Genomic DNA, 17,044 nt, shown 5'->3' with positions numbered 1-17,044 from the left:
TAATTGTCCAAGCCAGTTTTTTAATTGTTCGTGTTACTGGAAAGCGGTGCTCTATCTGAGAGAGTGGAGGAGTGACATGTCCACATCAGTACAGTATGAATAACTTTATTTTTCTTAACGTCAGACATACTAGTTTGCATTTTTTTAACAATCTGCAGAGCATTTAACATGAACACTCCTAGCGTAATCCAAGGGCCTGATTTACTAAGATCCCACTTAAGGAATACTAAATTAGATGTGCGCACCAATGTAACCAGTGTACACTGTTCTCAGTGGTCAACATCTAAATCCCATCCCACACCACAGAGGCAATACAGAGACTCCAAAAACCCTAAAGTCTCATTTCGTGGTACTGGAATTCACACAAGCATAAAATGGAGTGGTGTCTGGAGACTGGGAAGGCAAGGATGAGGCACAAGGCTATGGTTGGGTTAGTGGCAGTGGTCAATGATCAGGTGTGAGTACCTTTCTGATACCCCAGTCTGATAATGTGCAGGGAAATGGGAGGAAATTGTTTGTCCAGAAAGAGGTCAGAGCAGCAGGACAGCAGAACAAGAACATCAGGATGGAAAACATGAAGCTTCATGTGGCTTGGATGAGATGGGAGAGTACAATGCAGTGCAGGCTCATGTGGAATGGCATCTGCCCATAGTGCATAATACTCCAATAATCCAAGCTCTTAATGACAATTTTTCCTAGCCCAGCAAACCTCCAGCTTTTTTAGACAAGTCCAGTACATGGTGTTATCTGCTCTGCTTGGAGAAAGAGACACTGAGTTCATCCTGAGCAGCTACCTGAAAGCCCTGGGGGATTGCTGCTAAAGTGGGGTACACACATAAGGATTTTCTAAGAGATTTTTTTTCTGTTAGAGACCCCACACATGAAGATAAAAAATCAGGCATTGAACAGTTTTGATCGTGCTAGGTGTGGTGTGTTATTATTTACACCTGCTTCCTTGTTCCTCAGGCAGCTCGCTTCTTGATTGGCTACATTCCATTTCACGTCACAATTCACAGAGTCATGACTCAGGAGTCGTCGGCTTTCCCCACACACATGATAATCTTTGGTCGTAAATATTGAACATGTTTAATATTTACGATCGTCGGCCCCGACCGTTTTTGGAGCCGATTATTGGGACAAATTCACTCTTAACACACCTCAGACCACAGGATAATCTTATAGGATAATCTTATAAGACATAAGATAATCGGGCGTTTGCCGTCCTTGGTCCAGAAGGGGGAAAATCAGGACAAAAACAGCCTGATTATCTTTATGTGTGTACCCCGCTTCACATGTCTGCCATGGCCATGTGCTGAGGGAAGTTGCTGAAGTTGCCATAACAAACAACAGCCCCCACTAACTCTCCACAGATTAAATATTACTCATCATGGCAAGGGATTATCAGTGTTCAGCACATATTGCAGCAACTTTATTGGCATTTTTTCAGAGGACAGCTTGTCCCAACAACTTTGACTATGCCCTCAGTACTAGGTATTCGTGGAGGATTGCTGGGATCACATGGAAAGGATTGAACCACTCAGTGGAAGAAGGCTGCAGAGCTTACCAAGCCACCGTTTAGAGAGTCTACATCCTGCAGAGCATTGGGGGCACTGAGGAGAACAACCATCCACAAAGAGGGCAGCAGAGCTTCCCAGACCACTCTGTTCACAGAGTCTGGATCCTGCAGAGCACTGGGGGCACTGAGGAGAACAACCAACCACAAAGGAGGCTGCAGAGAAAGCCTCCATGTGGCTGTGGATGAATAGTATGATGGACTTCATCAGTGGTTGTGTTCACTGGTGGCCATGTTCAATCAGTTTTTAACTGCACTAAACATTCAGCGTTGATCATTCCTTTGATACAAAAAATGATTTCATCTCAAAGTACTTAGGTTCATCACCCACAGCAAGAGGGAGTCCAGGCACAGCTCAGAGCAGGGTGACGCAATGTCTCCCAAATGCTCAGACTACCACTGCTTGCAGTAACCCAGTCTTCAATCTCACTTGCCATTTATTGCTATAGTCAGACCAGCATTGACCAGCTGTCAGTGGTCAGTAGTACATGATGTCCTGCCTGTTAGCCAGTGCTTCAGAAGACACAGCTAGCATGTTTGTGTTGAAAAGGAACTTGCGATCAGCATCCTCACTGACTCCACACTTTTGAGGAGTGGTTGTTTTATTTGCTGAGGTTTTTTCATAAGCCATTTTTTTCTATGAGATAGAGCAATAATTCTTTTTGCAGAACCAGAGGAGTTGCAATGTCATATCAGACATTCAATGTGTCCCAGGTATGTGGTGGTGTCCCTCTCCCATTAATTCCTCTAATTCCATGGTACTGGATTCCATTTTTTCTTGCAGTCACTCTGCTTCATGTCTAGACTAGTAGTTATCAGTAAAACATGCAAACCTTGATATGAATACTACTGCCTCCACAGCCTTTGGGCCTGCTGTCATTAACACTATTCTGAGCCTAAAAAAAGAAAACCAACTACAGAATACGTAGGCATGCACACCCAATTGAGTATTCTTCACATGGGATCTTAGTAAATCAGGCCCTTGGATTACGCTGGGAGTGTTCATGTTAAATGCTCTGCAGATTGTTAAAAAAAATGCAAACTAGTATGTCTGACATTGAGAAAAATGAAGTTATTTCTATTGTACTGATGTGGACATGTTGGTGGTGCTAACTTTCACTCCTCCACTCTCTCAGATAGAGCACCGCTTTCCAGTAACACGAACAATTAAAAAACTGGCTTGGACGATCAATTACAGGAATTATCTTAACTCTCAGAATAAAAATATATACTGATGGTAAAATGACAACTTAAATAGTCAGTAATTATTCCATATTGTCTTCCTGTTTGTCTATTCAGATGTTGAACACTGAGAACAGTGTAAACCAGAGTCACATCCCTTGTTTGTGTTTACACGCCTGACCATATAAACTGATTCTGATTCCCTCAGCTGCTACTGCTAGCAGTCAGACACACTTCTCTAACAAGAAACAATCAGAAAATAAACGTTCTAACAGAAAAACTGAGAGTAATGTGTCCTGACAGAATCACTGTGGGACTTTGTGAATTATTCTTTATGTTTAATTACAGTAATTCTCTGTTTATTGTTACATTTTTTTTTATTTTCAGTTGTTTATAAAAACAAGAAAAAAAAACTTTTTTTTTAAAATACAAAATTACCCAAACCAAAGTATATTGGTACAAATGACACTGATTTCTCTCAGCTGTCTCACATACCAATCACCATCTACCTGGACTAGGAGCAGATATTTGAGAGAATTCCGCCTGGCATTGGTCTAATTTATGGCTCACAATAACAGCTCACAATGAAATAATATGGGTGTAGGATGCATTTCCTAAATCCTTACATCCATGTGAATATTCCAGTGTCTGAGTTTTGTGTCCATGATGTTCCTAGTTGTCACAGACCTAAAAGATAGAAAACAATTTAGGCAAAAATTGTGAAAAATGTGCATCAATGACTGTTTGAAAAGCTGCTGTTACCTCAGAAAGAATTATGATTGGGTTTAAATGAAGCTTAGAGTGTCCCCTTTAAAATGATAACCTACACATTATCACAAAACATTGACAAATGTCCTTAACATGAGCCTAAAGCAGAATATGCACCAGCGTCAAAATGGCAATTTTCAGTAGGGGGTGGATGACTTCATCAGCCGATAACCATGACTCAGCTACCACTCAGGAAAGTCTATCACACCAAAATATAAACTAGAGACATGGACCTTTTCAAAAATGATTATAAACCTTTGGCATCTTGAGTGGTACTGATAAAACGCTGTTTTCTTCTTGGGAGAAAAAAAGAGGAGGAGCCCCCACTTATTGCCTAGGTTTAGGTAGGGCAATTGTGGTCAGTTTGCAGGTTGTTGTGGCTAACCTTGTGTTGTGTAGCTGTTTTTCATACATTATTTCTGTAATGCAACTTTTAATGTTCTACAACGACGGGAATGGAATTTGCAGATGCAAAGCCCTGGAAGTTTAGAAATGTCATTTGGCTTTGGTTTGACCGCTAGCGATCTAACGCTCCATTAGCCGCTAAGCCAGTTAGCTTAGCTGTATTGTTAGCTTGCAGCTTCTGTTTGCTAACTTGGTCTGTGTTTGAATTATTCATACTACATTTTCTGACAGCACTTTAGTGAGGAGTGTAACAGATATATTTGGAGGCACACACATTATTGATGGTTAGCATGCTAAAAGCTCTATACTTACGTTAGCCAATTAGCTGCGTAGGCAGTTAGCAGTTTGTGACCTTAAACCTTATCCAAATATATATATATTTAAATTTGAAGTTATAATGTTGTGATTCTCTTTGTTGGAAAGGATATTATCAGACTTTGCAAGAGACAGCAACTTTAAATCTTCTGTGTTAGCTTTTTTATTTAGCAGCAACAAAAAAGGGATTCAGTTGATCATTCTTTACTTGAATCAAGAGTAACATTAAAGAATGGAGGTAAAAACCATTGAAAAGATCACTGTTTTAAAAAATGAAATTTTTATTACAACAAAGAAGTCACAGAATAAGGTTTTGACTGTACATAAAAATACATTGATGCCATCTAAATGCTATTTCAAGTGCACACCTTACCTACTTCACTTGTAGGACCTAATAGGATTTTAAATGTTTTGATAGTCAGGCAATATCAATCCCCATGTCATTGATGGTTCAGGGCATCTTGTTTCAGGTTTTCAGAAAACAATTGATAGCAAATTCCTTTACACAGTTTTATCTGTGCAATTTAAAGACTGTGCAGGACTTTATGTGCAATTTATTCTCCTATGTCTTATTAAAAAATGCTGTTTTTTTAAATTCTGCGTTCTTTTGGATATGCCCAGTAGTTATAATAAGAAATCTTTGAATATGTGGTTTCAAAAAGTATCATATTCTGACAACGGTAACCTCATGTTCATTTAAGCAAGCTGTATATGAAGTAATGCTGAATATATTTTAGCATCCTTTGCACTTGTTATCATTCACTGTTACTTTAGCTACTTTATTATGTATTCCTTTCTGTAGAGAGCCTTGTAAACTGCAGTTTGGTTCCTTGTTGTAGACATGCATGGCCTCACAAGCTGATTCTGATTCTTACTGAATGCAGGAGGCAAGGAGTCACTGTCTTTTTCAGTCTGACAGATATAGACTCACAGGATGATTAAAGGGTGAATCTCAGATCTCAGTCTGTTATACTATAGTTTATTAATCATTTCCCTCTCTGTGTCTCCTCCAGTCTGTTTTCGTCATAGCGTACCGGCCTCCTGACAATCCGGAGTACAAAGAATTTCAGAGGAGACTCCATGCCAAAGCACTGAAGGACTTCGGCGTGCAGTTGGAACCATCATTGGTAAGTTACAGCCTGTAAAAACCTTTTCTCAGCAGCATCACAACCTCTTTAATCTTTTATTAGAGATTATATGGAGAAAAACACCCACTGTGCTGCATAAATGTCAGTTGTTAATGATGAATAATGTTGATAATGATGTAAGCAATTGAAAGTATTCTTTTATTACTGCCTTAAACCTACTTGGCACTTAGGTTGGCTAAATTCATTTTATTTCATTAGCATGCTTTAGTTGGCTCAAATCTGGGAGTTTCCCCCATTAACATGCAAAATATTTTTATATTTCAATCATGAAGTTCCTTAATCATTGCTATGTGTGCTGAACAAATGACCTAGTCCCTGATAATTTGGACAAACATCTTTCTACCTGCAGATGGACTATATTGCTGGCAGCTTCTATGATGGTTTTGTGCTGTACGCAAGGGCCTTGGATGAGACGCTGGCTGAAGGTGGAGCTCAAAATGATGGAATTAACATCACGATGAGGACGCAGAACCGCAGATTTTGGGGTGAGTAACAGTTGATAGGTTGTGAGCAAAGAATTTGTGTCAATGTGAGATGTTGTAAACTTTAACCTGTAAATGCAAATTTGTTTGCTACTTTATGCTCAGTTTGTGTTTTTGAAAATTGCAAGCAATTCTGAAACTTTTGGGTTTAATAATGTCACCATATGACCATTACAAAGGCAAAACAGTACTACTCACTGCTTCATCATACAAAAAACCCTTTAAATGTACCATCCATAACTACTAATTGACATGATGATTGGCACAAGAAAAGGATTCAAACGCAGACCAGATCCAGTGTTCAGAAAGGCAGGTTGTTTAATACACTCCAAAGGTACATAAATGGCAGACAAGAATCATTAAACAAATCCAGAGAAGCAGGCAAACGCAGCGTCAAAAAACGAAAACTAGATTGATCACTGGGGTGTTAAACGAGAAAAGAAGGCTGGACACGAGGTCACACAAAGGAGAACGCAACGAACTGGCAACATGAGGGAGCACACACTAGGATTAAATACACAATTGGGATTACGAGACACAGGTGAGGGTTATCAGGGGAGGAGCTGACACATGAGGCAGGAAATATGAGGAGCAGGATCTGAAAGACAGCCAAGGAGGGATCCTTGAATGACCAGTTTTGAAGGATACTGCGACATCGTCGGAGGACTGTTCCAATGTCGAGGAGCCTTAAACCTCGAAGACTGAGTCCTTCAAACAGAGAATTTCTTAGGATGCACATGTGTATCCTCTGCTTGCAGGAATACAATCACAATCCAATGCGCATTGTTTTCCTTCCCTTAAAAAAAAGAAGTGCAATATCAGGAGAAAGGCAGGTCCTAACACACTCAATACGCTTTTAAATGTCCTGTTTCCACCATAAATATGTTGTCATCATTATTTCATATCATCAAGTAAAGCTGGATGGCATCATATAATATGATTATATTATATAATTATATTAAATGATCAATATGATTATACGATTGTATTATTATACATATTATGATTATATGATGATGTGACAGCTTATTCGACGGCGCTGGGTAAATCTTGTGAAAGTTGCTGTTAGTACCCCTCCCATTTTGATTTCTGCCACTGCCAGGTATTTGGGCTCGGCCCTTCTAATGATGTAATCACACACACTCGCTAGCCTGTTCCAAAAGTGTGTTCCAGAGTTGCCAGGGAGGACTCTGGCCTCACTTCCAATGGACCTGACTCAGGAGGAACCATCCCCCAGAGGAATGCAGGAAATTAGGCGTAATACTGTAAATACATGTGCGTTACCAGTGTTTCATCATGAGTACATGCATGAATATATGATAATTCAGTGATAATTTTTGGATGTTGTTTTTGGATGTTGTCAGTTCTGAGATAGAAAGCTCAGATTTGCCATAATTTAATGATGTAAAGTGACCTTTAGTCCTTTATAGCTGCCAATCAGATGCAGAGATTGATACATAATAATGTCTGTAAGTATGAAACATGTGTGATACCAATGTAAAAGTCTCCACCTCCATGTAGTCATTGTCGGTAATTTCCACTGAAAGCCATGCCTGCCTCTCAGATAACAGTGAACAGAAGCTCTACTATAAACATACATTGTGTTCAAGTGACTGAGCCAGCTGGCTTTTGTTGTAAAGCACCATTGACCCTAAAATGAGCTTAAAATATAGCCTTTCAACACAATAATTATAGCATCATTGCACAGTTATCACACATCACTCCAGTTAATAGGCCATCTGATGCTTGATGTGAGTGCTCACACTTTCCTGTTTACTTTGCTGGCTGCCACTTCTACTCTCACATCACTCTGGAAAGAAGCAGAACAATGGGATTTTGTTGCTTTCATTTAAAAGGGTTGACTGGGGTTATTTTGCTCAGCATGATGGAAAAAATAACTGGAAAAATAGGGCACATGTTCAAAATAATAATGGAAAGTTTCACTAAATTGTTGTGGATGTTTTTGACAGTGCACCAAAGATGAATGTTGCCTGGTTTTACAAAAGGAAAGGATTTTTCTGATATCTAATTTTGGCTTCCCACCCTGAGGTCACATTCATATTTTTTATTTTGCACTGCAGAGATAAGTGGTTGGAGATGAAAAGAGGGCAAACTATAAAAGCTTGAAATAATCTTGCTGCTGCTGTCTTGATTGTCACAATAATTTGTTTGCATAGAACCAGTGCAAACTAGTTTAAAGAAATCAATATCGTGAGGCTTATCAGTGCGACATCTATTTTTGTTCACCAGAACAATGTTAAACAACTTCTCCTCCTGATTGACTTGTGTTATCCTAGTATTCTTGTTTTGAAAACAAAAACATCTAAAGGGAAGGAAACAAACATGAAAATCTTTGCAGAACCACCTCAAACTCAGCTAAATTGCACAAGCAGTGCCTAAGAACAGTTTACTGAAAACAAATTATTAATAGAGCACCAATGGCTGAAGTTTATATTTTGGAAATGCTAGAAAAGTCCTGTGGTGTTAACAGTGACTCATTCATTATTTAAATGGAGAAAATGTAATGAGGCACTCAAGAATTTATAGTACATGTCGTCCATGATGTAACACCATCTTAACCAGGCACTTAATGTGAACATGTTTGTATTTTTCAGGAGTGACAGGGCTTGTTGCTACAGACCACAACAATGCCAGGAACATAGACATCAACCTCTGGGCGATGACGAATCAGGAGACAGGAGAGTACGGGGTAAGTCATGCTGTTTTACACCTGGTATTTAATGTGTTTGGGATCTCTGACAGTGTTTTATATGGAAGTATGTGACTAATCACATACTTCCTCATAATTCTTTCATTTAAATTGGGGCTTTCTTTCAAGTCCTGGAGTTGTTTTTTGACAAAAATACCAAAATGTTTTACTGTTATAAAGCAAAATTATTTAGCACTCATAGGGCACTTATTCTTAAACAGTAGGGCGCATTCTCAAGACTTAAGTTTTAATTTGAAAGTATAAGCGCAATGAAAAAAGGAAGCACATTTTTGTTTTTTGCTCTACAGAGCTCACAGTCTAGACGGTGCTGTTTAGCCATATGAAGCTTGTTTTTAACAATCCCGGTTTTTCATTGCTGAGTCAATATTAGTTTTACTGACTAAAGTATGACTAAAAATAAGATTTTCCACAAGGAAGACAAGACTATGATAGGCTAAAACAGATATTTGACAATAATAACTAAGACTAAAGTAAGTTTAGTTTTCATTTAAGAGACTGAAAAACTCTTGTTTAAAGCAGTATGACAGAAAAAGCACAAGATGATAGGTAGGCTTAACCTGGAAGTCCTCCATTTATGTCAGAGTAGTATTTGCGTTGAACTAAACCAAAATGTGGTACCTGGTTGAAACAAAAATCCTCTCTTCCCTGCTCTGCTTGTATCATTTAGACTCATGATATCGGCTGCAGCTGAAGACAGTGCTCTTCATTATCGTTGCTCAAGCATCCAAACTTTACATCAAATTGCATTAAAAATATGAACCCAGTTTTGAAATCTGTGTTGAATCCAGCAGGATTAAACTTGATTGGCTAACGAAAGGAGGGGTTTGTTATGCTATGATTAGTAAAATGACTGGAAGTTGTAGGTAAATAAAATAACATCATCATACTGTGAGTATAGATAGGGCCTAAATTAATGTTTAACAATTGTAATAATTTTACAATCCAGCTGATTCAGTTTATGTTAAGAGGATACATATTATTTCCAAAAGTAGTGACTAAAATATAAAGATGTTATATTGAGTGAAACTGGACTGAAGATTCGTGAGTGATGATTTTGGAGTTAGTCCATGGGCCAGACAAGATATCAGTACCACTTAAGGTGGCAAAGGTTTATAATAATTTTTGAAAAGGTCCATGTCTTTAGTTTATATTTTGGTGTGATAGGCTTTCCTGAGTGGTAGCTGAGTCATAGTTATCAGCTGATGAAGTCATCCACCCCCTACTAAAAATTGCCATTTTGACGCTGGTGCATTTTCTGCTTCAGGCTCATGTTAAGGACATTTGTCAATGTTTTGTGTTAATGTGTTTGGTATCATTTTAAGGGGGGCACTCTAAGCTTTCATTTGAACCCAATTATAATTCTGTCTGACAAATAATGAGGTAACAGCAGCTTTTCAAACAGTCATTGATACACATTTTTTCACAATTTTTGCCTAAATTGTTTTCCATCTTTTAGGTCTGTGACAACTAGGAACATCATGGACACAAAACTCAGACACTGGAATATTCACATGGATGTAAGGATTCAGAAAATGCATCCTACACCCATATTATTTCATTGTGAGCTGTTATTGTGAGCCATAAATTAGACCAATGCCAGGGGGAATTCTCTCAAATATATGCTCCTAGTCCAGGTAGATGGTGATTGGTATGTGAGACAGCTGAGCGAAATCAGTAATCCAAGGGCCTGATTTATTGAGATCCCATGTGAAGAATACTAAATTGGGTGTGCATGCCTACGTATTCTGTAGTTGGTTTTCTTTTTTTAGGTGATCAGCTCAGAATATTGTGTTAATGACAGCAGGCCCAAAGGCTGTGGAGGCAGTAGTATTCATATCAAGGTTTGCATGTTTTATTGATAACTACTGGAAAGTCTGGACATGAAGCAGAGTGACTGCAAGAAAAAATGGAATCCAGTACCATGGAATTAGAGGAATTAATGGGAGAGGGAAATAAGAATTTATTGAACTACAATTCAGTCAGGAACCCTCTCGCCATACATTTTCCCAGTTTATTGCAGAATGGAAATACAGCTCCAACAGTAGAGAGCTCTGCTCAAAAGATGCTCCATACGTTTGTCAAGCAGCATGCTTTAACTTTCCAGGGTACATGGCAAGAAACCTCCATATGGATAAAAACATTTATGTTAATGCATATTAAATACATTAAAATTATTTAAAGAGAAATGAATCCATAGAAGCATGAATCTGAATCTGAGTGTGCAACAAGCTTTATGCTATAAAGGAGGAGGCTGGGGTGGAGGAGGTTAAGCTTTACCAGCAGCAGTGTGGTACATCAACTTTAATGCAAACAGAAATTAACAGGAAGTACATCATATTTAACCCTTTCTGACCTACCATAGAACGCAAAAACAAAAATAAAATGAAACTGTGCTCAATTTGCAAAAAGACATCATGTTTATAATAACTAAACTATTTACAGTAGTGCAATTAAATCTCTAAGTGTGCCAGAGACTTTTGAGCCTACACATGTTTGCAGAAGACCATGATGAAGCAATAACAAGTGCAACTTGTGACCTGCAAGAAGACAACGTGATAGGTTCGTGCAGACAAAATGTCATCATACACCATCATATACATGTAAAGTAGGAAGTGTTGTGAAAGGCAGCGGTCTGAAATTTATTATAGCATATTGTTTTTGATGTGTGCCCTTTTTACTACATTTCTGCAAAAGAATAAAGGATTTTCTAAAAGCAAACAGTACTCTGGGACACATTGAATGTCTGATATGACATTGTAACTCCTCTGTTTTACATGCAAAAAGAATTATTGCTCTATCTCATTTAGTTGTAATTCTAACCGCAGTTAAAGATAGATATGCAATGTGAGCACCAGTGCTCCCGCTGGTCTTAAAGGACTCCATACAATATTGTGTGTAGAGAAAGAACTGCTGGGAGGGAATAATTGGGATTAGTTGGTCATCAGATGATCTCAGCTGGGCGTATGAGTACCGTCTCCTGCATGAACTAGGTTTTAAGTTCACTCTGATCTAGAGTTTAATTTTGAAAGTAAACGCTGGTGAGAAAAACAACAACAGATACAATGCGGAGAAGATAGTGAGATTTGATTTGAAGATCAAAAGGAAAAAAATGGCTTATAGTGAAACCTCAGCAAATAAAACAGGCACTCCTCAAAAGTGTGGAGTCAGTGAGGATGCTGATTGCAAGTTCCTTTTCAACACAAAACATGCTAGCTGTGTCTTCTGAAGCACTGGCTAACAGGCAGGACATCATGTACTACTGACCACTAACAGCTGGTCAGTGCTGGTCTGACTATAGCAATAAATGGCAAGTGAGATTGAAGACTGGGTTACTGCAAGCAGTGGTAAAATCTCTTGAGCCAAGTATTCCCACAGTAGGGAGATGAGAGCTCCCAGCCAACCAATCAAACTTAGATTGTTTAAATGTGGTATTCTACAATTGGTCAACTTAAGACTAAAATTGAATATTTTCAGATATTTTTAAAATATGGCATGAAATGGGATGGATTGGTGGGGCAGTCTGAGCATTTGGGAGACATTGCGTCACCCTGCTCTGAGCTGTGCCTGGACTCCCTCTTGCTGTGGGTGATGAACCTAAGTACTTTGAGATGAAATAATTTTTTGTATCAAAGGAATGATCAACGCTGAATGTTTAGTGCAGTTAAAAACTGATTGAACATGGCCACCAGTGAACACAACCACTGATGAAGTCCATCATACTATTCATCCACAGCCACATGGAGGCTTTCTCTGCAGCCTCCTTTGTGGTTGGTTGTTCTCCTCAGTGCCCCCAAGGCTCTGCAGGATGTAGACTCTGTAGACGGTGGCTTGGTAAGCTCTGCAGCCTTCTTCCACTGAGTGGTTCAATCCTTTCCATGTGATTCCAGCAATCCTCCACGAATACCTAGTACTGAGGGCATAGTCAAATTTGTTGGGACAAGCTGTCCTCTGAAAAAATGCCAATAAAGTTGTTGCAATATGTGCTGAACACTGATAATCCCTTGCCATGATGAGTAATATTTAATAAAGATAATCAGGCTGTTTTTGTCCTGATTTTCCCCCTTCTTGACCAAGGACGGCAAACACCCGATTATCTTATGTCTTATAAGATTATCCTATAAGATTATCCTGTGGTCTGAGGTGTGTTAAGAGTGAATTTGTCCCGATAATCGGCTCCAAAAATGGTCGGGGCCGACGATCGCAAATATTAAACATGTTCAATATTTATGACCAAAAATCTTCATGTGTAGGGAAAGCTGACGACTCCCGAGTCATGACTCTGTGAATTGTGAGGTGGAACGGAATGTAGCCAATCAAGGAGCGAGCTGACTAAGGAACAAGGAAGTAGGCGTAAATAAAAACAAGCATGGCTGACCTGCTGAAGCATCATAAAGTTCATTGTTTTAGTTCGGGATTTTTCCGTTAAAATTAGTCTCAAGAACACCACCATCCCCTCCTCTTGTGTGTCCTCATCCATGTTGCGTGTTGTGTTCTCCGGTTGTAGCTATGTTTATTCTTCTTCGTTTTTGTTAGATCACGTGTGATCACGTGAGATTTCTGGCTTGGAGGATGAGATTCTAGATTGGTGGTGGGACAGAATCATGACATGTGTGGTGTGCTGTGTTCAGATTATCGGAGCACACCACACACAGTACGATCAAAACTGTTCAATGCCTGATTTTTTATCTTCATGTGTGGGGTCTCTAACAGACAAAAAAATCTCTCAAGATTTAGAAAATCCTTATGTGTGTACCCCGCTTTAGCAGCAATCCCCCAGGGCTTTCAGGTAGCTGCTCAGGATGAACTCAGTGTCTCTTTCTCCAAGCAGAGCAGATAACACCATGTACTGGACTTGTCTAAAAAAGCTGGAGGTTTGCTGGGCTAGGAAGAATTGTCATTAAGAGCTTGGATTATTGGAGTATTATGCACTATGGGCAGATGCCGTTCCACATGAGCCTGCACTGCATTGTACTCTCCCATCTCATCCAAGCCACATGAAGCTTCATGTTTTCCATCCTGATGTTCTTGTTCTGCTGTCCTGCTGCCCTGACCTCTTTCTGGACAAACAATTTTCTCCCATTTCCCTGCACATTATCAGACTGGGGTATCAGAAAGGTACTCACACCTGATCATTGACGACTGCCACTAACCCAACCATAGCCTTGTGCCTCATCCTTGCCTTTCCAGTCTCCAGACACCACTCCATTTTATGCTTGTGTGAATTCCAGTACCAGGAAATGAGACTTTAGGGTTTTTGGAGTCTCTGTATTGCCTCTGTGGTGTGGGATGACCTTGGATTCTCCCATGAGGCTGTTAACAGGAAACTACCAGGATGTTAGTCTTCCCTTACAGAGACACACTGCTCATGATTGGTATATCTACGACTTCAGTTTGCTGGTCAGTCCTAACCTGTACCCGTTGCTGAGCCAAGTCTCCAGATCACTGATGGATGTCTGAATGGTGGCTGCGTCTCTGAGGCTGTGGCCAAAAAAGTTTAACTAAACTGTTGAATGGCTTTTCATTGATGGATGGGATTTTGGGGACACTGCCAGATTTCAGACATTTTGGTCATAAGCCGGAATTAGTTAGTGAACCTCTGCACTCCACTCCTCATGGGACAAGTACAACAACAAAATACTGATGGTAAAAAGGTGACTTAAATAGTCAGTGCTTATTCCTTGTTGATAAATTTGTCTATTTAGATGTTGACCACTGAGAACAGTGTACATTGGTAACATTGGCATGCACACCCAATTTAGTATTCCTTAAGTGGGATCTTAGTAAATCAGGCCCTTGGATTACGCTAGGAGTGTTCATGTTAAATAGTCTGCAGATTGTTAAAAAAAATGCAAACTAGTATGTCTGACATCGAGAAAAATAAAGTTATTCATACTGTACTGATGTGGACATGTCGGTGGTGCTAACTTTCACTCCTCCAATTTCTCAAATACAGCACTGCTTTCCAGTAACATGAACAATTAAAAAACTGGCTTGGACGATTAATTATTCTTTATGTTTAATTACAATAATTCTCTGTTTATTGTTATATTTTTTTGGTTATTTTCAGTTATTTTTTTATGAAACAAGGAAAAAAAAAAGTTTTTAAAATACAAAATTACCCAAACCAAAGTATATTAGTACAAATGACACTGATTTCTCTCAGCTGTCTCACATACCAATCACCATCTACCTGGACTAGGAGCATATATTTGAGAGAATTCCCCCTGGCATTGGTCTAATTTATGGCTCACAATAACAGCTCACAATGAAATAATATGGGTGTACGATGCATTTCCTGAATCCTTACATCCATGTGAATATTCCAGTGTCTGAGTTTTGTGTCCATGATGTTCCTAGTTGTCACAAACCTAAAAGATGGAAAACAATTTAGGCAAAAATTGTGAAAAAATGTGTATCAGTGACTGTTTGAAAAGCTGCTGTTACCTCAGAAAGAATTATAATTGGGTTCAAATGAAGCTTAGATTGTCCCCTTTAAAATGATACCAAACACATTATCCAAAACACTGACAAATGTCCTTAACATGAGCCTGAAGCAGAAAATGCACAAGCGTCAAAATGGCAGTTTTCAGTAGGGGTGGATGACTTCATCAGCTGATAACTATGACTCAGCTACCACTCAGGAAAGTCTATCACACCAAAATATAAACTAGAGACATGGACCTTTTCAAAAATGATTACAAACCTTTGCCACCTTGAGTGGTACCGATATCTGAAATTTTGGGGTCTGGCCCATGGACTAAGTGGCCTCGTCAAATTCTGGACTTAGATCTGATAGAGATGCTGTGGCATTAGCTTAAACAGGCCGTTTATGCTGAAAAACCCTCCAGTGTTGCTGAATAAAAACAATTCTGCAAAAAAGAGTGGGCCAAATTCCTCTACAGCAATGGGAAAAACTCGTTTCAAGTCAGTCAGGGGGTAATTCTTTTTCACAGCACTGTATGTCAGTATCAGTCACAGTGCATGACTAGGCTCCAATGAGTTTGTATATTGGAATATCAGAAAACAGCACAAATCCAAGATTGTGCATCTGCCATTTTTTGTTGCTGTTGTATCTAAACAGGTATTAATATAGTTCGATATTCACTATTATTGTATCAAAATTCTAAATCCTGCAAAACTACAAAAATGCAGGACCATAGTAAGATTTAAACTGACACCCAAAGACACAAATAACCACTAAGTGACAAACAAGAGCTATAACTTAAGATTAACCTGAACTTTTAATTGTCTGAAGATGTTATTTTTCTTATAAGAGAGCTAAAGCACAGGTTGGTTGGTTGAACCAGCATCTGTGATAACACCTAATTGGATTGGATTTGCCTAAATGCCCCAGAGTGCAGTGACAGATACAGGAACAATGCATGCAGGCACAGACAGATCTCGCTGCTGTGGTTTGTAAGCAGATTTGGCACGAGGACATTTTTTGTTGGGCATGGACTGTGCTGATAAGAAAATGAGGAGGGACTAAAGGAAGCTGTTTTTCTTCAGTATTTTTTAATTGTTTTAGAGCTGACATGATAGCCTTCTTATTCTTTCAAGTTTTTAAATGCTGGTGCTGATACCTTTTAAATGAAATATGAAGGAAATTTAATCCTAAACACAAAGGGATTAGGACTCTTATCATTGACCACATTGTGCCCACTTTGTTTACTACTGGGAACTTGAGTGGAATACTGTTCTTTTACCGTAAACAACTCCCAAAATAACCCGATTTACTTTAAAAAAGTAATCACACATAAAAAAATAGATTGTTAAACACTGTTAGATTAAAAGTAAATGAGAAATGGTGGGGTTGTCTTACAACATCATGTTGTTGTTTCTGTTTGTCTGTTCCAGTCAGGAATCAGTTTAGAGCAGGGGTATCGAACTCAAGGCCCTGGGGCCAAATGTGGCCTGTGGAACAGTTAAATCTGGCCTGCAAGATTATATCATATTTCTGTTTTAACTGGCCCATCAGTATGAGGTCTGCAGATTTTCTTATAGGTATAAAAATTTAAACTTATCCTTGATGATGCTATCCTTGTTAAGTCACACAATTTGAAAAAAAAAGGAGTAAAATAATTAGATAAAAAGTCAGGAATATGGGAGAAGAAGTTAATTTGTGTTTTGAGTTCAAATTTTCAATTTTGCATCTCACAATTAGGACTTAAACGTAGGATTTCGTACTTTGGGAATTTCAACTCATAATTTTGACTTCTTATATAATATTTTGAACTTCTAGATTCATAATTTTACATTTTAAGTCATATTTTGACTTTTTTAACAAATTATTTTGTATTTCATCTCATATTTTCAACTCCTAACTTTGACTTCATAATTGCATAGTTTGACCTCAAAGCTAGGGCTGGGCATTGTTAAGAACCTCACGATTCAATTTGATTTCGATTCTTTAGGTTGCAATTCGATACTATATCGATTT

General features: G+C 38.7%; 1 protein-coding gene across 1 annotated transcript in view; it reads left to right on the top strand.

The window, feature by feature from the left end:
- Positions 1–17,044, top strand: part of LOC121525691 (atrial natriuretic peptide receptor 2) — a 133,026-nt gene that overhangs the window by 24,961 nt on the left and 91,021 nt on the right. The window contains exons 3-5 of the mRNA XM_041811800.1: positions 5,257–5,370; positions 5,741–5,876; positions 8,489–8,583. Of these exons, the coding sequence (XP_041667734.1) occupies positions 5,257–5,370; positions 5,741–5,876; positions 8,489–8,583 (345 nt within the window). The remainder of the gene's footprint in view (positions 1–5,256; positions 5,371–5,740; positions 5,877–8,488; positions 8,584–17,044) is intronic.

This window comes from Cheilinus undulatus, linkage group 17 (genome assembly GCF_018320785.1).
Source record: "Cheilinus undulatus linkage group 17, ASM1832078v1, whole genome shotgun sequence".
NCBI classification, from domain to species: domain Eukaryota; kingdom Metazoa; phylum Chordata; class Actinopteri; order Labriformes; family Labridae; genus Cheilinus; species Cheilinus undulatus.
The sequence above is the reverse complement of the archived record's forward strand: the minus strand, read 5'-3'. Positions and strand labels throughout refer to the sequence as shown.